Below are 26,595 nucleotides of genomic sequence, written 5' to 3'. Positions count from 1 at the left end.
TCTGACTAGCACACCCATCTTTGGTGAGTCTGGATTCTGCTCCTCTGCCGGGATGGCTTACCATTCTCTACCCACCCTTGGGATCTTGACCTGTGGAACTGACTTTGAAGTTCCTTTACTCGGCTTCTGTCTTTGAAGACCGAATTCCTTCAATGGCTTCTTTAGGGAAGGCAGAGGTCCGGTGACTGCTGCAGTTTTAGGACTTCACGAACCGGATCTCCTTATGCCTGCGAGGTGGAGCAGCGGATGGGCACGAGGGAAAACAGCAGCCTGAGTCAAGGGACCATTTGGTTCCGGTGTAGGGCCAACCTCCAACTTCCACAAATGTCATCAGGACATTTCTGCTCTGCAGAGACCATGTGTCAGCTCAGTACAGCTAAAGGCTGGGTTGCTTGTTGCAGCTAACATGGTACACGCTGACCATGAGGTTGCCCCAGTGGGGCTGGCAGAAAGGTGCACAGGATTACAGATCCTATAAAGGTTCAGATAGGAGGCTGGCTACGCCAAATGTACAGCCTCGCTCCTTATTCAGTAGCAGTGATAGTGTCATAAAAAGTAATGAAATAACATCCAGAGGGGCAAGTGGTAACTAGCACCCAGGAAACAACATCAGCTACAAGCCGTCTATTCCCAGCATAAATTTTCACTCAAATATCAATCTACATCTATACACAAATATCAGCCTCACATCTCATTATCAGGAGCTAATTGTTTTTCTCCATTAGCAATGAAGGCTGTGACAAGCAAACAGAAATCCAGCAAGTACTGCTCACCACTGGCTGGCGCTACCTACATTGTTCACCATGGGGCATGGATGGTACTCCTGCTGACCGGCTATGGTGATGGGAGAGTTGCACACGCAGTGATGCCATGCAGATCTGAAATGCCCTGTGTGGATGTGTGGCAAAGAGCCCTGCAGTAACCCCTTCGGTGCAGAGGGTTGGAACATCAGGCGCCCCAAACGGGCATGGGTGGGTTCCTGTAGAATGGTCACAAGGACAGATATATGCTCCCTTCCCTCTGGATAGGCACATATCTTGATCAGAGCACTGCAGCATGAGAGCCAGCTGTGTGTGAAATGATGACACATAAGAGGCCCATATGGGGATGGTCAAAGTCAGTGCTTTGATGGCAACCAGCTTGCCCTCTGTTAATCCTGTGCATAAGTGCCCACCAGAACAGAACACAAGCAGGGAAGGAAAGAGGAGCAACACACTAGAAAGAGGTTTAGGTACAGACCTACTTGTGAGGGGATGCCATATTTTTACAGCAAATATATGATCTTTATCTATGGCAATGTCACAAATTAAAGTGTCATTAGTGAAGACACATGCCCCAAGTCAGGCTTTAGTGCCCCAGGTATCCTTGGCATAATTGGCCTTGCACACGTCAGTGTTTCACTCATTCCCAACATGCATTGCAAATTTTAAATGGATCTCACTCACTTTCCACATCTCTAGCCTACCAGATGTTAGCAGAGTCTGATTTATTCTTCCAGCACAGGCCTCAGACTTTAGTTCAGGTTTCCCACCCCCTGGAGTCATTCCCCATTTCCTGCCTGACTGACATTTGTACTTGTTCAGGGTTTCACTCTTTTTTTCACAATTCTTATACCAATCAACTGTGCCTCGGCCAGTCTCCTCGCTAGCTTCATAACCCCACTACAAGCCTCTTAAATGTTCTTTGTGTCCACTTATTTCCAGCCAATCAGTGACCTCATACACTGCCATAGACTCCCACTTATTACCCACCTCATTGTCCCAACATAATGCATTGGAGTCAAGTCAAGTCAAGTCAAGAGATTTATATAGCGCGCTACATACCCAGAGGGTCTCAAGGCGCTTGAGGAGGGTGAGGAGTTACTTGTCGAATATCCAGGTTTTAAGTTGCTTTCTGAATGTAAGGTGGTTCTGAGTGAGGCGAAGGTGAGTGGGAAGTGAGTTCCAGGTTTTAGCTGCCAGGTAGGAGAAGCATCTGCCTCCCATGGTGGTTTTGTTGATGCGAGGACAGTTGCAAGGGCTTGGTTGGAGGATCGTAGGTGGCGGGAGGGGGTGTAGAAGGAAAGTCGTGAGTTGAGGCATTCGGGTCCAAGTTCGTAGAGTGCTTTGTGTGCGTGGGTTAGGAGGCGGAAAGTAATTCTCTTGTTAACGGGGAGCCAGTGGAGGTTTTTCAGGTGTCCAGAGATGTGGTCTTTACGCGGGATGTCTAGTATGAGTCTGGCTGACGCGTTCTGGATGCGTTGGAGTTTTTTCTGGAGTTTTGCGGTGGTACCGGCGTATAGGGTGTTTCCGTAGTCCAGGCGACTCGTGACCAGTGCGTGGGTGACCGTTTTTCTAGTTTCGGTGGGGATCCAGCGGAATGTTTTTTTGAGCATGCAAAGAATATTGAAGCAAGAAGATGAGACGGCGTTGACTTGTCTGTTCATAGAAAGTGAGGAGTCCAGGATGACACCTAAGTTCCATGCGTGGTCCGTCGGGATGGGTGCTTTTCCAAGGGCCTCTGGCCACCAAGAGTCATCCCAGGCGGAGGGGAAGGTGCCAAGAATGAGGACTTCAGTTTTGTCGGAGTTCAGTTTTAGACGGCTGTACTTCATCCACTCGGCTACTTCTTTCATTCCTTCATGTAGGTTGGTTTTGGCGGTGTTGGGGTCTTTGGTGAGTGATAGTATCAGTTGGGTGTCATCAGCGTAGGAGATGATGTTGAGGTTGTGTTGGCGTGCGATGGCTGCGAGGGGGCTCATATATACGTTGAAGAGGGTGGGGCTGAGTGAAGATCCTTGTGGCACGCCGCAGATGACTTCTGTGGCTTCTGATTTGAATGGTGGAAGGCGGACTCTCTGAGTTCTTCCGGCAAGAAACGAGGTGATCCATTCCAGTGCTTTTCCTTGGATTCCGATGTTTCTGAGGCGTTGTATTAAGGTGCTATGACAAACTGTGTCAAAGGCTGCGGATAGGTCGAGGAGGATGAGGGCGACTGTGTCTCCATTGTCTAGCAGAGTTCGAATGTCGTCAGTTGCTGCGATGAGTGCGGTCTCAGTGCTGTGTTTGGCTCGGAAGCCGGACTGTGAGGAGTCGAGGGACTTGTTGGTTTCGAGGAAGGCGGTGAGTTGGTTGTTGACAGCTTTCTCGATGGCTTTGGCCGGGAATGGAAGGAGCGAGATGGGGCGGTAGTTTTTGAGTTCGGTGGGGTCAGCTGTAGGTTTCTTCAGAAGGGCGCTGAGTTCGGCATGTTTCCAACTTTCCGGGAAGATAGCGGAGTTGAGGGAGCAGTTGATGACGTCTCGGAGGTGCGGTGCTATAATGGAGTCTGCTTTGTTGAAGATGTGGTGAGGGCATGGGTCTGCGGGGGATCCTGAGTGGATGGAGTTCATCAGGCGGATGGTGTCCTCAGTGGAGATTGGGTTCCATTTGTTGATGATGTTCAAGGGGGGTGGGGGTCCTGCAGAGGGTTGGGTGGGTTGGTCTTCGGGTCGGTTGTCGAAGCTGTTGTGGATTTCTGCAATCTTGTTGTGGAAGAATGAGGCTAGGGAGTCGCAGAGGGCTTGAGAGGGGGTGATGTCGTTGGAGTTGGCTGAGGGGTTGGTAAATTCCTTGACGATGTTGAATAATTCCTTGCTGTTGTGGGCGTTGTTATCTAGTCGGTCCTTGAAAGCGTCTTTATTGGCAGATCGGATTAGTTGGTGGTGTATGCGGGTGGCGTTTTTGAAGGCGTCCCTGGTGCTGGTGTTTGGGTCTTTTTTCCAGGCCTTCTCAAGGGAGCGACAGAGTTTCTTAGATCTCTTAAGATCATTGTTGAACCAGGAGGCCTTCTTGCTGCCTAGAATGATTTGCTGTTTTTTCAACGGTGCTAGGATGTCGGCGCTGTTGGATAGCCATTGGGTGAGGTTAATGGCTGCTTGGTCGGGGTTTGTGGAGTGGGCAGGGGGGTTTTGAAGAAGCGATGAGGAGATCTGGTTGATGGTGATTTTGTTCCAGTTTCTTCGCAGAGTGGGTTGAGGATAGTTGTTGGTTGTGGTCTTGTTGTAGGTAAAGTGAACGCAGCTGTGGTCCGTCCAATGGAGAGCAGTGGTGTGGCTGAAGGAGACATGTTTGCTGGAGGTGAAGATAGGGTCGAGTGTGTGACCTGCGATGTGGGTCGGGTGGTGACAAGTTGTTTAAGTCCGAGGTTGGCGAGATTGTCCAGAAGGGTGGTGGCGTTGCGGTCGTTGTTCTTTTCGAGATGAAAGTTGAGGTCTCCCAGAAGAATGTAATCCTCGGAGGGGAGGGCGTGTGGGGTGATGACGTCCGTGATGTCGTCACTGAAATGTGCACGGGGTCCCGGTGGCCTGTAGAGGAGGGTGCCTCTGAGTGTGGTCTTGGGGTCGATGTGGATCTGGAAGTGGAGGTGTTCAGTGTTTGCGAGATTGACGTCTGAGCTGGTTGAGATGCGGATGGATTTCTTGTGGACGATAGCGATGCCTCCTCCTGTTTGGTCGGTCCAGTCCTTACGGATGATCTTGTAACCTTCCGGGATGGCAATGGTGATGTCTGGGGCTGACGTAGAGTTCATCCATGTTTCTGTTAGGAAGGCGATATCTGGAGAGAAGGTGTCTAGTAGATTCCAGAGGTCGATGGCGTGCCTGTGGACTGAGCGGGTATTGAGTAGGATGCATTTTAGGTGGTTGGCGTCAGGTCTCTGTTTAGTGTTAGTGGATGTGGAATTGGTCTTGGTGCCGTCAAACTTGCAGGAGTTGCACGTGAAGGGTCCATGGGTGTGTCCGGGGGCGGCTTGAGCGCAGTCGGAGAGGCGGCCGGGGTTAAGGGCTAGGAGGGTGGAAGCGGCGTAAGTAATGCGGGTGGGGTGGGAGGGACGGGGGCCAAGGGGTGTGGCGCTGGGCGCGGTCCAGGCGCGGACGGGTGTAGACGGGCTTACCTTTGGCGCACCTTTGGCGCGGTCGCAGCGCGTGGACGCTGCACGTTGGGACATCTGGCATTTAATGGAAAGTGGAGGGGGCGGAGGGTGGGAGGGGCAGCAGCTGGGAGGCGGTAGCGGGGAGGAGGGGCGGGCTAGGGAACTGCAACAAACAAAATGGAGGGTCAAAGGGAAAGTGAGGCAGGGGCAGCAAATGGACCAGCGCGCCTACGGTCCAGTTAAAGCGCCAGCAGGCACAGAGAGCAAATGTCGCGCTACAATGTAGAGCTGAGAGAGCGGCGCCAAAGACAATTCCAGGTCGGTTTTCAAGCTCTCAAAGAACGAGCTTCCAAGCGGGCAAACACAGCGCTATACAGGGAGTACACAGTAAACGAGCACAGCGCTAGTCAATGTCAGAAGCTTTCGGTAATCACGCACAGCGCTAGTCAATTTCAGAGGCTCTTGGAAAATGAGCACAGCGCTAGTCAATGTCAGACGCTCTCGGTACACAAGCACAGCGTGAGTCTATTTCAGAAGCTCTCGGAAAATAAACACAGCGTCAGTTAATTTCAGAAGCTTTCACAGCGCAAGTAACGATACCCAAGTCAGAACAGCAGCGCCCACAGTGCGTGAGACCAGCGAGGGAGGGAGGGAGGGAGGGAGCGACCGTTCAGGAACAAGTCCGGGCGGTCCCTGCCACAGGTTTCATTGTCTTCACTGAAGAGAGCCAATCCCTCTGGACTTACACATTTCACTTGGGGTTCACTCATCCCTCATTGCGAGCAAGGCCACCAGTGGGGAGGGGGGGGGGGCGAGGGAAGAGCGGTGGTTCTTCACGAACCAGCTCTTCTTCAGCAATATTTATGTACAGATTTTTAATTCTGAGCAAACCTGTGGTCTTACCTAATGGGGGCCGCTTCTGTGGTCAGACCACTAGATGGCGAAAGACACCATGTTTTCTCTTTCCCTGAACTACATTTTTATACTTTTAAAAATATGTGGGTTGTAGCACCAGGATAAAATGGAGGAAGCACCCAGAGGGGCCATGCAGTCAGTTTTGGCCCCAGGCCTCGCCATAGCTACAGACAAGCCTGTCCATAGACCCTTTTTACTATTCTTTATCACGTGACGTCCTTTATTTTGCCTCCACGTTTTCCATCTCTTGTTCCCTCAGCACTTTCATTGGACCTTAGGGTCATGTTCTGTGGTATAGAAATCACTAACATATCAAATCATTTACAGCTCCCTGGAATCTTGCATATTAAACACGTTTCAATTACTGATTCATTCTTTGACCAAAGTTGTTGCTGCTAAACTCATAGATCCATCTCTGAGATAAAATGTTAGGTGTTTTAAAATTAATACATTCGAAAACACACAATTCCCTAACCTGGCATGATGGCTCTGTGAGTTCAACGCTAGCCGCTGACATCTGAGGTGTTCTTCAAACCCCTACAAAACTGACTCAGCTTTCATTCCATCCTTTCTAGAATGGGAAATTGGGTAGCATTAAAATGTTGTTAGTTACAGCGCGTAGAAATGACAGGAGTTTCATAAGATACAATATATATATATATATATATATATATATATATATATATATATATATATATATATATATATATATATATATATATATTTATACAATCCAAACCTTACTCGTCCAGATGAAAGAAAAGGCGCTGACTAGAAATGACAGGAGTTTCATAAGATACAACATTTATATATATATATATATATATATATATATATATATATATATATATAATTGCATAACTTTTGAAAGTCAGTTCTTTATTGCCTGAACTGACAGTTGCTTCTCTTTTCTTTCAGCTTCAGTCTCTCACTTGTCCACTCTGATGTTGGCCCTTTCCAGGTAAAATGCTTGGGCAGTTTGAGCCTATAAGTGTGAGGGGGATAACAGAGGGCGCTGTGTGAGGGCTAAATGGAGGATATGGTGAGAAAGAGAAGAGGGAAGGTGCCTTGAGGCGAAGCAATTTTGAACTTCAAACAGCTATTCTGAGTCATTAAGTATAAATGTCAGTTCATTAATATTCACACTCATTTAGAGATGGGCGTTAAGAGAACATCTGCCACAAATTGTTCGATATAGTTCAGGAAAAGTGATATTACTGCATTCTAAAAGCAACTCTTGAATGTGCAGTGATCTTCCCAAATGATGTGTACCTGGTTTGTGTACAACCTAAGGAGTGTGTGCTGGTGGTGGGGGTGGAAATCCTTGACGCAAACCCTATGGGAGACTTTAAAGGAGGTCTTTTCACCAAGCACAGAGGGGCAGATTTACAAGCCCCTTGCGACAACTTTACGCCGCCGTTGCGTCACTTCTGTGATGCAGCGGCGTCGTAAACAATGCGCCACGTTTTGACATATTAACAACGTGACACATCTAGGGAGATGTGTCACGTTGTAAAGCCCTGCGCTATATTCTACCTGCGTCAGGTGTAATGCATGGAGGGTGGGCGTACCCACGCAGAAAAGCCTCATAAAAGTGACGCAGTGAAATCTACAAGATTTCACAGAGTCACTTTTATGACGCCACTGCATCAAAACCTTGCGCCTGCTTAAAGCAGGCGTAAGGAGTGACACAGCATGTTAGGAATAGGCATTTGTAACCATTGCTGGAGATGCGTCGTACTTGCAACATGACTCCAGCAATGCGCTGCCCTTACGCCAAAAAGATGCGTCACGCATCTGTCTATCCTTGCGCCACAGTGCGCCGCATTGTAAATGAGACACATCCATGGTTCTGCAATGGTATTTTTAAGTGGCGCATTTTAACTGGCGCGTCCCTGCTAATATGCAGAGATGCGCCAGTTCTTGTAAATCTGCCGCAGATTGTTGAACTTTAATCGATGGTCAACAGGAGGTAGGGTAGTGCCTTAAACGTCTGGGTGTCGAAGTTCTGACATATAGTGAATGCCACAAAAGGGCACATGTAGCTGGAGTGCTGTTTGTCATCATTTCATTCTAGAAGGCATTGAATAAGACAGTGCCTCATTTGTTAAAAAAAAAAAGTAAGGGCCAGGGCTTTTCTTGGTAGTTCTCTGCGCCCTGCACCACCCATTGCTCCTGCCAGCACTGCCAATGACAGTAAGAACACATCTACTAACCGTCCGACAAGTGTGACAATTCAGACTATCCCAGGCCACCCAAAGCTATAATAATGGAGTGAGGAGCCGGTATTATTCTTTTTGAATGTATATTGACTCATTAAACACTGCTGTTGTGCTCATCTCAAAATTAGACAGACAGCACCACCATGTGGTACACTGTCACTAGAGCTGCTGCTGACAATTAAGTGTTGGTGCTGAGCACTAGAAACCACCGGCTCAAATTAAGCTCTGGGTAGTCCACATTTGAGTTTACTATACGAAGTTTGAGAAAGATTGTATGTGGAAGTACCAGGAGGAGGGGGTCTCCTGTGATAAATATGGAGATCGACTCAATCACTCTTGGAGTTTGGATTTCTATTTGGTATTTGTAGAGAGGTCAGTACTGAACAACACTCCCAGGTTGTGAAGCGGCTGTACTGACATAGAGGGGATCCCCATTGAGTCTGGGCAGGTGGATGGGCCTGGTGAAGGCCCATAGAGCCCAGGCACATGATCTCAGTCGATACATTTAGCAAGATACTATTCCAAGGAGTCCTATAGCACTTTACAGCAGAGGAGATCATTATAGATCAAAGTCGCTGCTCCTCTGCTGTCTCTATTGAGAATCCCTGTTCTGGATGAAGAAATGGGAAAGCGGAGATCCGCATTGTCTGGTGTAAAGGTTTTTGGGAACCAAACCTTGGTGAAGGCAAGGAGGTGAGGAGGCGAAGAGCAACTTCCACAACGCGATGAAGTCAGTCACGGCCTGGATGAAGGACAGTTGCCTCAAGCTCAACTCAGACAAGACCAAAGTTCTCATCCGGGGCTCCATCCCATCTGCTTGGGACGACTCCTGGTGACCCGCAACAATTAGTACCCCCCACACATGTAACCTCGGCATCATCATGGACCCCTCGCTCTCTATGTACCACCAAAGCAACGCTGTCTCATCCTCCTGATTCCATGCGCTCTGTCTGCTTTGGAAGATTTTCAAGTGGATACCCATCGAGTCCAGGAAAAGGGTCACCCATGCACTCGTCAGCAGCAGACTAGAATATGGCAACGCATTCTACGCCAGTACAACCGAAAAGTTCATAAAGAAACTACAAACATCCAGAACGCCTCCGCCAGACTCATCCTGAACATCCCCCATTGCAGCCACATCGCCGGTCACCATACAGACCTCCACTGGCTCCCGATCAATAAAATGATTACCTTCAAGCTCCCCACACATGCCTATAAAGTCCTCAGAAACTCCAGAACTGCATACCTCAACCGCCACCTCTGCTTCCACACACCCACCAGACTTCTCTGCTCTGCCCAACTAGCCCTGGCCACCATCCCATGGATCAACAAGACCACAACTATAGGACAATCCTTCTCTTACCTCACTGCGAAGACCTGGAACTCCATGCCTCTATATTTCAGGCAATCACCGTCTCTGCCTCAATTCAGGAAGGTGAAAAAAGGAAGATCCCTTTGGGTAAATAATGTTATAGAGTAACCTCAAAGTTCACACATCACACATTCCTATATGCTTTGTCTCATATTCCACACCACCTGCAATTGGACCATATATAATAGGGAAAGCCACAAAAACACTTAATATAAAAAAATATATCACATATATTTATTATTTGTTTGTATGCACAATATTACATTTTAAAAAAAGGGATCTTCCTTATTTCACTGAGTAAGTGCCCTACTCCCTTGTTGGTGTAAAGAGGCCCCTCTTATCTTTAAACACATCAATTCAGGAAGGACCTCAAGTCCTCGCTCTTCAACTCAACTGCAGGACCGCCTCCCCCCCCCCCCCCCCCCCTCAGCATCTTGAGGCCCTAATGGGTCAGTAGTTGCACTTTACAAGAACCTTGATGTATTAGTGTTCAAGGACGCTGTGGATGTTAGGCAGGTTTTTGATAGTGGACTTTCCCCTGCAAAGATGACACACCACAGAGGTCAAGGGAGGGAGGAGTGATTGAGTTTATAGATTTATGTAGCAGAAATCCAAGAGGCTCTGGAATCTGATACTGTGGGCCTCTGTGGCTTGGCTATAAGTGGGGAGCCTGGGTAGGTCACTGAGGCCTGAGTGTATGAATCCTCTGTATATCTAAAGGAGGAGGAGGGGGAGGGGCTGGTCACTGTCTGTACTCTTGTAGAGGCTAGAAGATGGACCATTCTGTGAAACTGCTGAAGGTTTGTTGACAGTCTTGCAGAAAGTTGTACCGGGAAAAGATAGTATGCTGGGCCTATGGAAGAGGACAAGTCATAGACACTAAACACCATCATGTGATTTAGAGAGGTATTTATTTTGCAGGGTGGATGGTAGATGTTGGAGTGTTTCTTTGTTGAGTAAATCCAACCAAGGCGGATATAATTGACTTGGACAATTAACTTATATGCATTCCAAGGCTATAACATGGAGAATGTATGTTTTCATTGAAAGTGATTGTCATTTGCCTTCCCTCGTACGCCATTGTTCAGAAACCATTTGAACAAAATCTCACTAAAAATACCATACCCAAGCAAACCACCACTTTCTAACAATCCCATGTAACATTATGCTGCGTTTATATTTATGTATGAATATTTCCTTGGAATCATTGAAGATAAAAAGTCGTTGACTGGTCTGTATTCATGCTCAGAATTTTTGAGTTTTCCACAAATTTCTTAACAACCCATTGAGATTGTTTGTTATCTGGGTTGTACAAGGACCACTGACATTACATCCACTTGCTGATTAGTTATTATGGTTGGCTGAATTTTGTTACATTAAAACCCACATTTTTGGTCATATAAGCAAGGGAAGGCATTCATATGGCACACTAGGCGATATTGCTATATAGCCATGTTAACATTTAACCAGGCTGAGTTTGTAAAACAAAACTAATCTAAGAGCAGTTCAAAAAGCTTCTGGTTTCAGGAGTGTTCCCCACCCCATGAATTTAGAGGGACAGACACGAACCATCCAAGGTGAGAATGGTGATAATACCTAAGAGCCAAGACACTAGGGATTATGAACCGGGACATTGGGTATTATCGACCAAGTCATGGAGTACTATGTATGAACTAAGACACTGTGACCAGGAACTACTTCTGCAGAATATGTTGTGGTTGCAAAGTGCTTCATATTGGCGCCCTGTTGTACCTGAACAATAGTTAAAGATGGCCTCCTGCATAGGGCTGGACGTGAAATTCTGCTCCGCTCACAGAGTTTGTGGGGATTTTCCCTCTCTGTGCTCCGTGTAGCACGTGGAGTTCTGAAAAACTCTGCCCCGTGGAGTTTTTTCCTTACTAGTTCTCGCCAGCGTTAAGTGTGCAAGCGAGGAAAATTTTACTCCAGACCACCTCCAGGCGAGATTTCTTGATGCGAGTGGTCATGGCTGGTCGCTACCGCTCGCGTTGAGAAACGATCCGTTCGTGTAGAGGAAGCTGCCGCCCGAGTAGAACATCTGCTCGAGCAGCAGGAAGAAGCAGCGCCCTTTCGCGCTGTGCATGGTGCCATTTGCGCTGATTTTCCAGTGTGGGACAAACACCTGGTGTTAGAAAATCAGGGCAAGTGGCGTGGCCTAACGTACTCCGCCGCTTGCGGAACTCCGCGTAGCACAGCGGAGTTTGTTGGACACTTCACGGAGTTGAACTCCACGAACTCTGCCCAAGCCCATCTGCAGCTTTCATGCACAAGCGTCTCTTCATAGCATTAAATGAAGAATCTGGAGGATGGGTTAGTCAGCTTGTACTTGGGGATCTGTGAAGAGTGCTTGGGTGTGTAGGGGGAGGACCTGTTGTTTAACTCATGTACTTGTGTTCTCTGGGACAGGTGGACACACTCCAAGCAATTCTGAATGAAGTGCTGCAGATTCTGGTGCTGCCTGAAGTGAACAGTGAGTCACTCGTTGATCCTGCGCAGCCCTCTTGTCTCCTCCAGGGGGCACAGTCTGTGATCTGATCTTTTGCTGTCTTGCCTTTCAGAGGTGCTCTCCAGAGGATTCCCGTTGCCGACCATCAACAAGCTCACATTCGTGAACCCTAATATAACCATCCAAAAGGTAGGTGTGAAGTATATGTGCTAAAGTCCACCTCCATCCTGCAGGAACGCCGCTCTCCTAGCGTATGCATCACCTTCTAGTAAGAGCACTGGTTACCATTCACTTCTCTTCACCTATCACATTAACACTGCATCCCAAGATATACGCTGGCGCTCATAGCGGTATGCCCCAAATGGGCCATTCACAGTGATTACACCGTGACACAGTGCCCACAGGAAAGCAAACCACTGGTGGGTGTGGTTCATGGATTACATCCATCAATGGATTTGGAGTCACTACACTAGAAAACCAAGGCTAAGACATGGCACATTCAATTCTTTCTTCTACAGCCAATGATGGATTTCTAATTTAATTATTCGATTGGTTAAAAAAAACACAGTGCCTGATTCACACAGGTAACATAACGCTTTTCAATTACTAACACTTTTGAGTAAGTTAATTTTACTACTTTTGGCTGATCAGAAAATCAGAGTGTAAGTTACTACAAAACAAAAGAAAAGTGGTGGGTTACGGCACCACAACTGACCAACCACTAATATTGCAAAACTCTCCAAAGTAAAATAGTGAAGGTGGGGAATTAAAATAAAACCCCATAGGAAATGTTCAATTACTGTAACAATAATTATTACAAAATAATGCCATTATTTGTAACTAATTCCATACAACACTTAAAATAATTAATAATGTTTTTTCTTTGGGTTGGAATTAAATCTTCAATTAACATTTCAGACAAATAATTTTCATTTAATTTAATATATTTCCATTAATTAATTATTTAGAAATTAAGATAATATTGTTGTTTTGTCTACATTCAAAATAAATATATAAAATGAACTTATATTAATGTTTAATATTAAAATATTTGTACTTTTATTTTGAGTTAAATTAGCATTTTCATTGTTCTTTATACTTTAGCATGCTCCACCCTGACTGTGGAGCTCTCTTATGGAAGAGTATAGTTAAATATTTGTTTTTTAAATAATTGACTCATTAACTATTAAAAATATGTTTATATTAAATACTAACATTCATTCATTTTCTATATTTATTTTAAATAGAAAGCAAAATGAAAATGCTACAGCACAACTAACTAACTTGAAATAAATCTTTAAATAATGGAAATAAATGAAATTGAAATAATTTTTCTGATGTTTAAATTAAAGAACAAATTCACAGATAAAGAAAAAAGAATTTGAAAATACATTAATTATTGTTAAAGGTGTATAGAATTAAATACAATGAATTTACTTATTTATTTAAAAGCACTGTTACATTAATGTTTACGTTCAGAATTGGATAATAAAGTATTTTATGATCAAGTGATAAATATGCACTATTTTAATATATTTTTAACATTATATTAAACTTCTTTATATTTTTAACTATTTGAAATAACTTAAATTATCTTAACATTATTACATATAGATTATTTAAAATCCCTACCGCCATTATTTTCTATGGGATGGTGTTGCAGTACACGTAAGTTTGCTATGTGTTGTGCTGGGCAAACTTTGGCAGTGGTAACTTACACTCGTAAATTTGGCTCCATCACCTTTTTTAGGGGGCAGAAATCTGTAAGTTATGCTTTTTGAGTAACTTTACTTTCATATTTTGCAAACAGTCAATACTTAGTAAACTTACTCAAAAGTGTAAATTAGCTTTGTGAATCAGCCCCACAATATTTTATATGCCTCTGTGGCTTTTCAGTTGAGGTGGCAAAAGGCTTCCCCAGCTACATCAACCATTTGATTACAATCAGAAGTCACAGCAAAGCCCATTTCCCTGGATCTCTGGCAGTCAGAGCTTACAGTGCAACATCTGTAGTGTGCCCTATCACTTACTATGGATATGAAGCAATCGTTGAAGAGCGGTCGCGACGGATGATTTTCAGGTATGGGTCATTGACCTTGCCTGATTGGGCTCCAAGCTCTCTCCAACAAGGAATTGTATTCTTTTCCTTCTAAAGTCACTAAAAGGCAAAACATGGCACTTTATAAAACTCCTCAATAAATAAATGCTTAAATGTCTCGGGCACTCTATTACTATTACATTTCTGTTCGATAACCAAGTTCCTCCCGTTGCATCTTGCACCTCACGGGTAACAAGATCCAACAATAAATGCTTACTTCAGAAGATCTTACAGAGAAAGTAAGTCAGGTATTTTATAACACAAGTTATCAAAAATCTCATTGATCAGTTGGAGATGCAGCTTTGAACCATAATATGACTTGTCGTTATAAATAGGAAAGCCGGGCAGCCAATGTGAGGAAGCATGCAAAGTCCTGAAGATAATACAACAAACACAATAACAGATCTTACACACTAATGTGAGAATGACACTGTCTCTTTCAGTGTTACTCTAAGTGAAAAGGTTTGTGTTACTCTATGTGGAAAGGTTTGTGCGATCTCTGCAGTGCTCAGGAATGGGGGTGTGGATGTGGCGTATTGGCCAGAGCTGCCGACTTCGTAACTGAGAAACCATGTTCGAGTCCTATCTCAATAGCATATGATCCCATCCAAATCTCTTAATCTCCCCGTGCCTAAAAAAAATAAATCTAATTAATATGACCATGTTTAATCTAACTGGTGCTCATGTAAAACGCTCCAATGGCCTTGGGCCAAGCTGAACTGAAAAAACTGAAGACATTTTTTTTTATCGAGTCTCAGGTCTGTTATGTTGGGTTGTGTTTAGTGAATGGCGCATAGAAACCAGCACAATGCTAAAAGTATCGAGTTGGCTGTGATCCTCGGTCCTCTGGCTTAGTTTCACAGCAGTAGAAGGTGGGACAACTCTATGGAGTGTCCAAGAATCCCCCCAAAAATGAAGTCACTCTAAAGTGAGTAGGGGACCCATCTAAGCGCTAGGTAATGGGGCATATTTATATTGAAATGGCGTTGCAAGCATACGTACTGCGCCGAGCTGCGTCATTTAAAAAACGTAGGGGTGCCCCATATTTACAAAAAGACGGTGCACCCCTCTGATCTGCCCTGGTGCACAAACAGCAGCTGTACGCCAATGCAAGCACCCTTGCTCCATGGTGCAAAGGTGCTTGCATTGCAGGGATGATTAGGATTGTGCAGGAAGAGATACCTTCCTGCACAAAAACAATAATTAATGGTGTTTTGCTTCTTCTATGTGAGCTGCATTATGCAGCACACATAGAAATAGCAAAAAATGCTGAGAAATAAAAGTGTTTCTCCTCGTTGCGCCACTTTAAGGCCACACCTGGAAAGACTGTCGTTTCTGGCGCTGACTCAGATTAACGAATCCTTTTAAATCTGTGGCAGTGACAAAAAGCCATGGGTGTTGCATGGGAACACCCACCGCAACACCCTTGACAAGCTCCTTTGACGTAGAGTAATGCGTGAAAAAAAAGGCCATATTTACAAGGCCGTATAAACCCACGCAAATTGACTTTGCATGGCCTTGTAAATATGGACCATCACACAGCACGCCAGAGTGTCAAAAAAGTGATGCTGCAGTGGCACTAGGGGCTTGCAATGTGCCTCAATGTTTTTAATATATAATGAGGCTAGTAGTCAAAAGTCTTCAGGCCCATTAAACAGGAGGGTACAGGGGATGCAGTAATAATAACACACAGCTATGTGTACTAATTACTGATCGCAAAAAACTGACCGCAGTGTCCGACCTTTAAAGATGTTTATGAACCGAGCTATGTACTTATAGGTCGGTTCGTAAAATTTTGATCCGGAGTGGATTGTATTCTGACCTATCTCATGAATAATAATGAGCTAGGTCATAAATTGTAACTCACTCTTATCGGAGGTGATCAAAGGGATGGTGGCCTCTTTGTGGTCAGCAGCCCACCATCTGTGCAATCACTTTTCAATAAAGTAATTTTGTTTTTTAAAAGCGGCCTGTTTTTTCTTAACCCCTTGCATGCTCGTGACGGAACCATTCCGTCACGAGCCACGGTGGTGCTGTGCTGGTGACGGAATGGTTCCGTCACGGCCCGGCCGGCACGCCTGCGCGGCGCTGATTTTGCACCTGCGCTGAGCGTTCCATTGAGCGGGCAGGGCCGTGACGGAACCATTCCGTCACAAGCACAGCGCCACCTCGGCTCGTGACGGAGTGGTTCCGTCATGAGCATGGCGGCGCCGCACGGCCCCCCTCCCCTCTAGCGCCGCGGCGGAAATACTGACCCGGCCAAGGGGTTCAAAGAAAAGTGCTGTGTTTAAAAAAGAAAATGTACTTTCTTTTTTAATTTTATATGTGAGTTGGCAGCGATGCTCTGGACCACTGCCTGCTTTCCAACAAACTTTTTGTAACATTCCATTTGCCTTTGAGTTACCACTCAAACTCGGAAGTTGTTAACATGTCAACGTTTTGCGGCCGGATTTCAGTCACAAAACATTGATACATTGCATACCGACGTGGTATTAGAATTGGATACTTACAATGAGCCCTTTCCAAACACCTAATAGATCTGGGGCCACATGCATCATCGGGACATTTTGCGATTCCTTATTTGCGAAAAATAGGGAATCGCAAATAAGGAATCGCAAAATGGGATGCATTCATTTATTCGCATAATTTTTGCGATTCGGTGAAAATTGCAATTTTTACCGAATCGCAAGGATTATGCGAATTCTAAACGGCGATTTCACAATTCCCATTGATTCCTATGGGCCAAAAGGCCCATAGGAATCAATGGGAAGGCATTGACATTTTGCGAATTTCTATTTGCGATTCGCAAAATGTTAATGCATTACATGGGTGCAGGGGGGGTCCAAATGACCCCCCCTGCACCCCTGAAATGCATTTTTAAGTGCATGTTTCACACACACATGTCCTAAGGACATGTGTGTCTGTAACATTACAGTGTTTAAAATGCAATTTTGAGCATTTTTAAACTTTTTCGCAAATTACCACGAGGTTCAACCTCGTGGTAATTTGCACCCCCTAATTGCGAATTCGCAATTTAAAATGCAATCATGCATTGCTTTTAAGGAATCGCAAATTTGCGATTCCTTAGAAGCAATCGCATTTTTGGAATTCGCTAAAAATAGCGATTTTCCCAAAAATGTTTGATGCATCCAAAAAAGATATTTAGGAATCGCAAACGGCCGAATTTACCGATTCGCACCGTTTGCGACTCCTAAATACCTTGATGCATGTGGGCCATAGAGTCGCACTCCCATTTTCTGAGTTTGTAAAAGTTTACCGATTCCTAAAATGAGATTAATACATTTAAAAAATCATTTTTGTAAACACAAAGTCAAAATCAGAGTGTTTGCAACTATAGAAATGCTTTCAACATCTGGCCCACAATTTCAAGGGGGAGGGACAAGTTACTGCCATACAGCAAAAAAGAAGGCAACAAGCATTGTGGCCGCTAGGTCTAGCTTTCTGAGATGAGAAGTGTTTAGTAATGGTTGGGGGACTTGTTTCCCCAGCTGTACTAAAAAGAAAATCCCATAATAAAGCAACATCTTCAGCTACAAGAGTATGGAAGCTGAGCGTAAGGCCTATTCACTGAATAGACTGCATTAGGAGAGTTAAACGGTGCCCTAAAAAAGAAGTCAAAAAATGAAGTTTGCATTGTAAGTTAGGAACTTAAAAAAAAACTTAAAAGCATTGCAAAGTAGATTCTTTCGATAAATGGGCAGTATTTTACTGCATCTTAAGAAACCTTTTGTATGAACAAAATGCTGTTCATTCTACACAAAGTATTCAAATGGTAAAGTAAAAAAACAAATGAGTACTCAAGAGTGGAGTGTTTAGTAATTAGCGACGGGCCTTATTGCGAGCCTGGCGGGTAGTCTTTAATGTCTTTGGCAGTCGTAGAGAAGGGCCGCGGCATGGCGGCCCACTCCATGACCGCCAGTCATATTAAGGCCCGTAGTGTCTTTACAAAAGGCTAATTCAGCCAAAGAGTACACAATTCCTAGACCAACAAAACATAAACCAGCAATTAAAATGCCATTTTGCCAGCAAAGACCAAAGACATTGGCTCTAATCTAACAAAGGACTTCTTTATGCTCCATTGCTACACTCTAATTGGAGCACAAATAGGAAAATGTAATCGTTCATCCAAGAAAGGCCAAGGTCTTGATTAAAAGCCCATCCAAACAATGTCAAACTACAAAACAGCATGAAAGGCAATGGCTGAAGCGACTGGCCAAAAGCCAACTCTCTCTCTGTACTTCTTTTTGTACCTTTTTGAAGACTTTGGGCCTAATTTAAATGTTGGCAGTAAGGATGCTCTAGTGCGCTGGCCAATTATTACATCTCAAACATAGTTTGGCAACGGTGGATACAACTCCATCTCTGCCGTCGCTAAGCTTCTCCAACTGCCAGATGGAGTACGGGCCATCGGAGAAATGGCTATATGTCGGCCCACTCAATTTTGAAGGGTGGACATATGGCTGTTTTTTACTGCCTGTCACCGCCAGGCAAAAAATACATAAAAAATGCTCCCTTGCCATGGGAGATGCCCCCCATGGCTATGGGGGCATTGCTCGTTTTTATTTTCAAAAACCCACTTTGGGAATTTATTTTTGAAAAGAAATAAAGCTTTGAAACTTTATTATACGGCTCAACCATATGTGACGTAGCCATCCGTAAAAGTTCCAATACATTCACAGAAAACTGGCGATATCTGCAAATGGTGTTAATGTCTGTCGGGCTGATGGACATTTCTAAATTTGGCAGGTGGGTACTCCAACCATGCGACAGAGTAATTTACTCTGTTGGGCTAACGGAGTGCAATCCATCCTTCAAGAAATAAATCAGCCCCTTAAAGACAGAAAGTGTTCCAATCAGCTAAATCCATTTGTGGCCAGACGTAAAAATTGATAACACCAGGAACTAAATGGGATTCTAAAGTTTTTTTAACCTAAAACACTACAATGATATTTGGCCCCAAACTTCAATACACGTTTCTTCACATTTCTCATTTTCTGCAATGTTTGATGCAGAGAAAGGCAATATGAGGAAATTTCCCAAAGGCTCTCAAGTCTTTCTACGTCGTGACAATCCTTAGGGGTGTTGTCTCTAGGATGTTGTCGGCTGAAATTATCTGTCTTTGTCAATCCACATCAAAGGGTCAGGAATCTCCAGGGCCCTGTGAAACAGAGACTGCAAAAGAAATCCTTACCTTAAAATCCCCCAATGGATTCTTTCAATGGATTGACCGCTCCCTAGGTTAAGGACTTGCTGTAGAGATTTGTATTTAATGCAGGTTTGGGCACTGGCACAAGACTTTGAGGCTATATCCATGAAATACATGTACATACAATTAATCTCAAAGGCAGCCATTTACATAGCATCAATCCTGAAACTATGGTATGGATCTCCCTCAGCTAGATTTATGTTGCACATCTTGGGTGATATGTTACCCCCTGGTCACAGTTTGGGATAACTGCATAGTTGCCACAGCTTTTCTTCCTTTCGAGGTCTATAAAATGAAGATGATTCATTTGTTTAGTTTGATGTGTGTGCCCCAGTGGGAGGGTAGCCACCTCACTTCTTATCATCATGTGCCCTGTCAATCTGGTGACTTCAATCAATCAATCAATAGATTTGTAGAGCGCTATCTAGGTTCTGAATGCATTCTGTGTGTTGTAGTCTCAGCTTTCTTCCATTGAGTGACTCAGACTAACACAGCTGATATTAAATGATTTGTGGGTTTAAAGCCCACGATTGGTAACAGTGTCCATGATGACACTGAATGAGGTGGGCACCCTTAGCAAGAGGAAATTCTGGCTTTTCTTGCGTGCTCTAAAATGGCCATAAGTGTTATTTCTGTTCGTTAAGTGCTGATCTTCAACTTTATAATTGGGTTTTGTTTCCTTCGTAGGGAGCAGTACTAATCAGCACAGATGCACGCTTTTCAGGCTAAGTCTTCCAGCTGGAAGAGGTGTGTTAAAGGCCCGAAGACAGACCTCAAGAACACTGATGACCATCGACTTTCCTTCACGCTGACCTCCACCAACGCTGACCTCTGTCAAAGTCCACCACATTCATCTCAACCTTCTTCAGAGTCAAACTCACATTCCTAGATCCTGTCCATGGCAGGGCCCAGGCAACTGTGGCCTTCTCCATGTGTTCATTTTGTTGATTCTCTGGCTGAAGAGGTTTTGTTTTTTACAAGCAGTGTTAGGCTCACACCTTTCACCTGTAGATAATATTTTAAAGTAGGTTAATGAATAAGAAGCAGTTCTTTTTCTGACAGGATGCTCACAAGTAAAGAGTATTCATTGCCTGACCAGTAATCTGCACCAGCCATGAAAAAACAGCACAAACAAAACAAAGGCGACACACACTATGGTCTTCATTTCACGCTGCCGCACCGGCGCAGGCCTTTGCCACAGATCGGTCTGCTGCATTACTATGCATTACAAGTGTGTCTTGGGGCACGAGGGGACCAGGTCATTTCTTAAAGGTGGCAGAGATGGCATCCTGCTTTGAACCGCACAAAAAACAAGGTTAGACGTCCCGCCCCCATTTTAAAGTCACCGTATCCTGGCCTCACCAATGAAACTACCTAGAGAGTGTAAAATGGCTAACATGTCACACATATTTTCATAGTAGTGGGCCATGACTCAGGTAGGAACAAATACTGGCATCCGTGTCTCTGAACATCAGTGGCAGGCAATGGTCACAGTTGCCGGGTACACAGCGATGTGTATCAAAAACCTGGAACAGTCCTGAAGAACTTGCTTACTCTTGGGAACGTCCATTGAGTTGGCTAATCATCCAGCCTGCAGACCTCTCCAGTTCCAGATCATCTTAATTCAATCAGCACCCTGGCCTGCAGAGATCATGGTATTCTTACCCTCTCATTACTTACAGGGAATAGTCTCTTTGAACCTCTGAAGGCGGGTATGCTTCCTGCCTTATCTCAGTGAGCAAGGCGCCTTACTCACTGAGAGTGGTTGAAAGGGGCTCAAACATCCTTCAGACCTTTTCCAAATTCAATGAGGTGCCACCAGACTACCCACCCAAGCGTCTGAGTGCCGGTCACCCCTCTAGACATGAGTCTCTTCACTGTGCAGGTTACTCCATGCAGCGACCTTGTCACTGTTGAGGTAGGTGTAGGGCGGACAATGCAGGCCGGGACGGAACAAGATAGTAGGCTTTGCACACTTGGTCACTGAGTGCGTGTTACAGCAATACTCTGAGAGCAGACCTGGTTCCGGGTCGATCCCTCATGTTTCCGCAGCCCTTTCTTCTTAAGCGGTAGAAATGATGCTCTCTGCTTTGCCATTGGCTTAGGATCCAGAAGTCATTATCTTGTGGTGTATAATTCCCTATGCCTGTAGACACTGGTGAAATTCTTGTCATAGAATGGGAGTTCATTGTCTTTTTCCTTAAAATACCATGAGTGGCCAGTAACTTCTCAAACTTTCTCAAAGTTAAAGTTGAGATGGTGATTGCTGTCTCCGCCTTTCAACATAGTAAGTGCTCCTTTGCAACCACCATAAGTTGCGTTAGTTTGGGAGACATATAAAAGTCCATGCTTATTTTCTCACGGGCTTATTAGAGGTGGGCGAGCCACTAAAATCTCGAGCCAGATTCATGCCTCTGGCTCAGCTCCTGAAACCTCGAGTCCAAACTAGTCAAACTTTCATATTTCTTCAGCGTACCAGCCACGCTCTAAGCTAACGTGCCAAGAATGGAAGAAAAAACATTAACATTTCATGTGAAACATGAGAGAGACCGAGGTACTCGTCTCCAGGCTGAAGGGCACAATCTAAATATGAAAGCCAGGATTTTTCCTTCTGTTGGGAAATGACACTCTCTCTTGGGGCAACAATTGGTGGCCTTCCTCCCTCGGGTCTCCTCCCATAGCCGCCCGGGTCCTCCATTAAAATGTTAGGAGTCATCTCGGACAGCACCCTGGCCACAGCCGGACTGAGAACAGAGACCGGCCCTGGCGAATTGCTGCTCGACCAGCCCCGGGAGCAGGGGGGTTGCTGGTGAGAAACACCTCTCCCGCTTTTGTTACAGGAGGTCGATATTGCAGCACTGCGGCAAAAATGCCCCCCATGTGTACAAAACTGTCCCCCACCTCTCCAGCCCACCAGGAAAATACCCGTAGCCTGCTCCGGACAGTCCGGCCCTGACCTTGGCCTTTGAGGCCCAAGTTAAATCAGTTTTTGCCACTTGTTTCGAGCCTAAAGCCACTCCTCAGCCTTTTTGATTCCAGCACTCGACAAACCGTCGTTCAAGCAGTAATTCTGTCTCTGCTTGACTACTGTAACATCTTATATCTTGGCACTAACAAGTCAGTCATCAGAAGACTTGAGCTTGACCTAAATGCAGCAGCAAGGCTGCTTCTTGCCCTTCCTAAGTTCTGCTTGGTTTCTGAGCTTCCACTTTAAGATCTTGAGTACAACCCATAAGATCCTGTTACTGGTATTTTTTATTTTTGTAAAGATTTTAATTAATCATGTACAAATAAAAATATTACTTACTTACTTACTTACTTACATAAGATCCTGTTCTCCCAAAGGGTTCCTTTTTAGTCCTGTATCTTATCTTGCTACAGACCCTCCCGACACCCACATTCAGTTGATCTTAACTTGGCCGCTGTCCCCAGAGTTCAGTGGGACCGAGCTGGAGGCTCCCATCCTTTGGAATGCACTTCCTCTTTCCATCAGGAACATTGATAACCATCTGTACTTCAGGAAATCTTTGAAGACATGGCTGTTTCTAACTAAATCTGCCTGTTTCCCCTTTGAGAAGCAGATAGCATCACCTACCTATTTCCGTTTTCTAGGGCAGGGAAACCCATTTGTTAGGGCAGCTATGTGCTCTATAAAACCCCTTAACATAACATAAAAAAAATGCCAGCTTCCCCACTTGATCAAATTGTGTGATATTAAGCAAATAGTTTATTTCACCTTGCTTCCTATTTCCTTATTGCATTTGAGAGTACTGTGAAATGTGTGAGTTCAGGATGTGTGCTACACAAGTACCTCTCTTTGGCCTGATTTAAATAGACTAAAAGGGTGTTCATGACAACTGACTTGCCTCTTAATTCACTAATAGCATTGTTGTCATGGCCGAGGTGGGAAGCACATAAATCTTTTAAGCTCATGTTTAAAAACTGTCACTTTCAATAAGTGCCTCTAAATGCAGTGCTATCACCTTATGTGCTAAGTTGAAGCACTTCTACATGTTAAAGAAATGCACTTAGTTTGAAGAGTTTGTATCATATTTTTATATGACGCTTGTTGCACAGTTTACCTGCCAAACTGTGTCCGTTCTCGGCTCATGCACGGGCTCTTTCAGCCAAGCCAGACGCTTGGGTGGCTCTGCTCTCCCTATTAATGTGTAGACTCTCCCATCCATAAGGCTTACAGGTGCAAGGCTTCTGAGATCATTGAAAATGGGTGTTCACTTCACAAGCTCCTGTTTGGCACATGAAGCATTGGGCTACCTAGTACTTCTCTGGCCATATAAATCAGGTGGAAGAGATGGCATCCTGCCTTGAACCCTCTCATGCCTGATGCTTTTGACACTTAGCGGGAACCAAGGGCACGTTGTCAGTCACGGCCGGACTCGAAACCGAAACCGAAACCAGCCTTGGCAAACAGCTCAGCCGGCCCCTGGGTTCGGGGTTTGGGAGGGGTGGTGCTAGTGAAAAGCATCACTCCCATCTCAACGCTTTTCTTACAGGGGGCTGAGGCCGATATTGCAAAACCAACCCCCGGTAACAGAAACAGCACCCCAGGGGGTCCAAAACAGGCCCTCACCCTGGCAGCCCTCCGGGGAAATGCCCAGTGCCCACTAAGGCCAGTCCGGCCCTGTTGTCAGTGTACTCCCAGTATATTATTCAGGGATTGTCTGTTACACAAGGCGATCACAGCCTGCAGGCAGGCTTCTGCCTGCACAAGTTCTTCCTGACCATCAGCTTTGAGAAGTGCAGCCTGGATCTAGAGTTGCACGTCTTCTTCTCCTGCCCACCTCATACTGGCCACCTGCTCTCTGATTCGCTGGCAGTCAGATGGGATTGTTTGCATTTTATTGCCCTCCTGGAGCTTCAGAAGCCATTTCTCAGTGTGCTGAGGGGGTGAACGGATGACCACTAAAACAGGGGCATGAAAACCCCATGGTCAGTGGTCACCAGACTTGGATGACCATAGGGAAGGCCAGCTTTATTCATAATACCTGCACAGTTTAGGAAGCCTGAATCCAAAACATGTCAGAGGGCGAGCCGCGAGCACAAGACCAGGTGGGTCAGTGTCTGAGGGCAGAATAAAGTTTACTATAACATTGAGTGAGTTCATTCTCTACCTAAAAGGATACTAAATACATGTGGTTGGCCTGCAGTGTGCTTGGCCAGTCGCCTTCTCGTGAATTTTATTATATCAGTTTCCGGAGGACTTGATTGAAGGATAAACTGTTTTAAATCATTCATTCAGGGCCCTGGGCACAGCCATTTTGTCAGAGCTGAGGCTTCCTGTCTGATGAAGCGCTGGCACTTTGTTGCAGCTCTTTCACACCCTCCCACGTTGCCTTTGTCCTAAGGATGCAGGCTCACGTTCAAGATGGATGCTTGTGGTGTGTTAAACAGGAAGTTCAAATTCCAAACCGTGCCGATTATGAAACCTCTCACCTCCCAAGGCCCCCAAGCACCAGAGGAGAAAAATCACTTTGTGACTCATTTAATTTCAATCAGATTTTTGGGTGTTGAAATCATAACAATAATTTGCAGAGCTAATATTTTAAACACTTTTGCAAAATAAAATATCACTTTCAATGCAAATAAAATTATTTTTTTTCTTTACATGTAGTTGACATTTCATTGAATGAATGGGCCATGATGCAGACCTGGCGTTTGAAATAATTCAAGGAGCCTGTTAAGAGAACCCTACATGCAAATGGTTTAGATGGCCACAGCTCTTTCAGGGCAAATCCTGTAATTTTTTCTTCCCAGACTTCATTGTTCTTCACAGCACCCCATGTAAAACGAATAATGGGGTGCTGTGAAGGATAATGAGGTTCTGTGTAGAGAAAATAACAGGATTTCTGCTGAAAGAACTATGGTCATCTATAGTTGCTAAAAACAATGGTAAAAGTGGAGTAACACATCAGGAAGGTAGTAATATTTTAACTTACATTTAAACCTTAGAAATTCACTGAAAAAGAACTACTGTTTTTTTAATAAAAGGAAATTTTGCAGTTCTACTTAACTAACATAAGGATAACTTGCACCACCACTGACTTCAGAAGCCATCAGCGATCGATTATTTGAGGTCATAATCAGCGCATCACAGCGGTTTACATGCAACGTAAATTATACTGTGCTTAAACATTTACCATGGGCACAAGGAAACAACACTGTGCTTTGGCACGGATTCAGTAGCTCCCAAAAAGGTGCTACCTTCCTGAAGTCATTGCTGTTAGAGCTGTGATTGAATTTTCTATGCCCTCCAGCTCCCACTCTTAAGAGTCTAGCAGGAAAACAGAGACTGCCTCTGCACTTCAAGCTGTGGCATCTGGCCTCCTGACATAAAGAGAAAGGCTGCTTTGTCATAAATGCAAATTTCCACCCAGTATAATTGCAGTGGCGGCCGCTACAAACAAAGAGTGGTGGGCTGGTGGCGGAAACACTGAAGGGAAGTGCGGGTGGTGGAGCACGGGAGGTGTTAGTAATAATATACTTTAAAAAAAGAACTTACCTTAAGCCGTCAGCCACCACCGGCGCAGCGTCTCCTGTCCTCATCCTGGTCCCCGCAGCCCCTGGGACAGACTCACATCCAATCCTGTGCTGCAGAGAAGCGGGGTGATTGGCCTGAGTGGGCTGGAAGGACACTCCGCTTAGACCAGGGAGTCTATGGGGTTTCTGCAGCCCGGATGTTCAATGCAGCCGGGTTGGAGAAACCTAAGTGTGCATGTGTGTTTGGCCGGCCCGAGACGGCCGGACAAGTGCATATGCTCACTTAGGAAGTGCACATAACACTCGTCCTCCCCTCTCCCATGTCTCATCCCCACCCCTCTCTATGGCGCTGGCATGGAGCCGGCAAATGAAAAATAAAACTATTTTAGAACATTGTTCTGTTGTGTTGTTGTGTTTTCCATTTTCTTGCTCTGACCCAGGCAATGAGGCGACACTCCTCCGCCTTTGCTGAGGAGTCGCCGCTGCATAGTTGGGACACAATATCTGTTGTCCTGGCTGCCCGTGTCTTGAGGTCTGAAGCTCTTGTGTTTTATGTCCACCGATATCGGCAGACACCACATTTCCTCAGGGTCGAAGAGTTACTTACAAGTCCTAATAGAACAATGCACATCTGAAACAATATCAATCCATGCACGGTGGTCATATGTTATTTTTTTTAGATCTGGTGCTCAATTATCTTACAGGGGACCATTAAAAATACTTCCTCTTTTCAACAGTTATGGAAACCAATTGAGGATTATATTAAAATGTATTTATAGAATGTCTTTTAACACTACTTGCTTTGGTTAACAGTTATGTAAAACTACTGTTTTATGGAGTAGCCTCGTGTCTTCCCCTTTTCAGCTTTTATAATTTGACTGTTTTTATGACAATGGTAAAATTTCTGTT

The 26,595-nt window shown here is 44.9% G+C and overlaps 1 protein-coding gene across 1 annotated transcript in view; it reads left to right on the top strand.

Moving 5' to 3' along the window:
- Positions 1-25,377, top strand: part of LOC147706260 (bactericidal permeability-increasing protein-like) — a 103,161-nt gene extending 77,784 nt beyond the window's left edge. Inside the window, exons 13-16 of the mRNA XM_086932704.1 lie at positions 6,724-6,766; positions 11,824-11,887; positions 11,976-12,052; positions 19,876-25,377. Of these exons, the coding sequence (XP_086788830.1) occupies positions 6,724-6,766; positions 11,824-11,887; positions 11,976-12,052; positions 19,876-19,917 (226 nt within the window). The 3' untranslated portion in view covers positions 19,918-25,377. The remainder of the gene's footprint in view (positions 1-6,723; positions 6,767-11,823; positions 11,888-11,975; positions 12,053-19,875) is intronic.
- Positions 25,378-26,595: the final 1,218 nt, after the last annotated feature.

The sequence above is a fragment of the Lissotriton vulgaris genome, chromosome 7 (assembly GCF_964263255.1).
Source record: "Lissotriton vulgaris chromosome 7, aLisVul1.2, whole genome shotgun sequence".
NCBI classification, from domain to species: domain Eukaryota; kingdom Metazoa; phylum Chordata; class Amphibia; order Caudata; family Salamandridae; genus Lissotriton; species Lissotriton vulgaris.
Note: the sequence above shows the minus strand (reverse complement) of the source record. Positions and strands in the feature narration are given on the sequence as shown.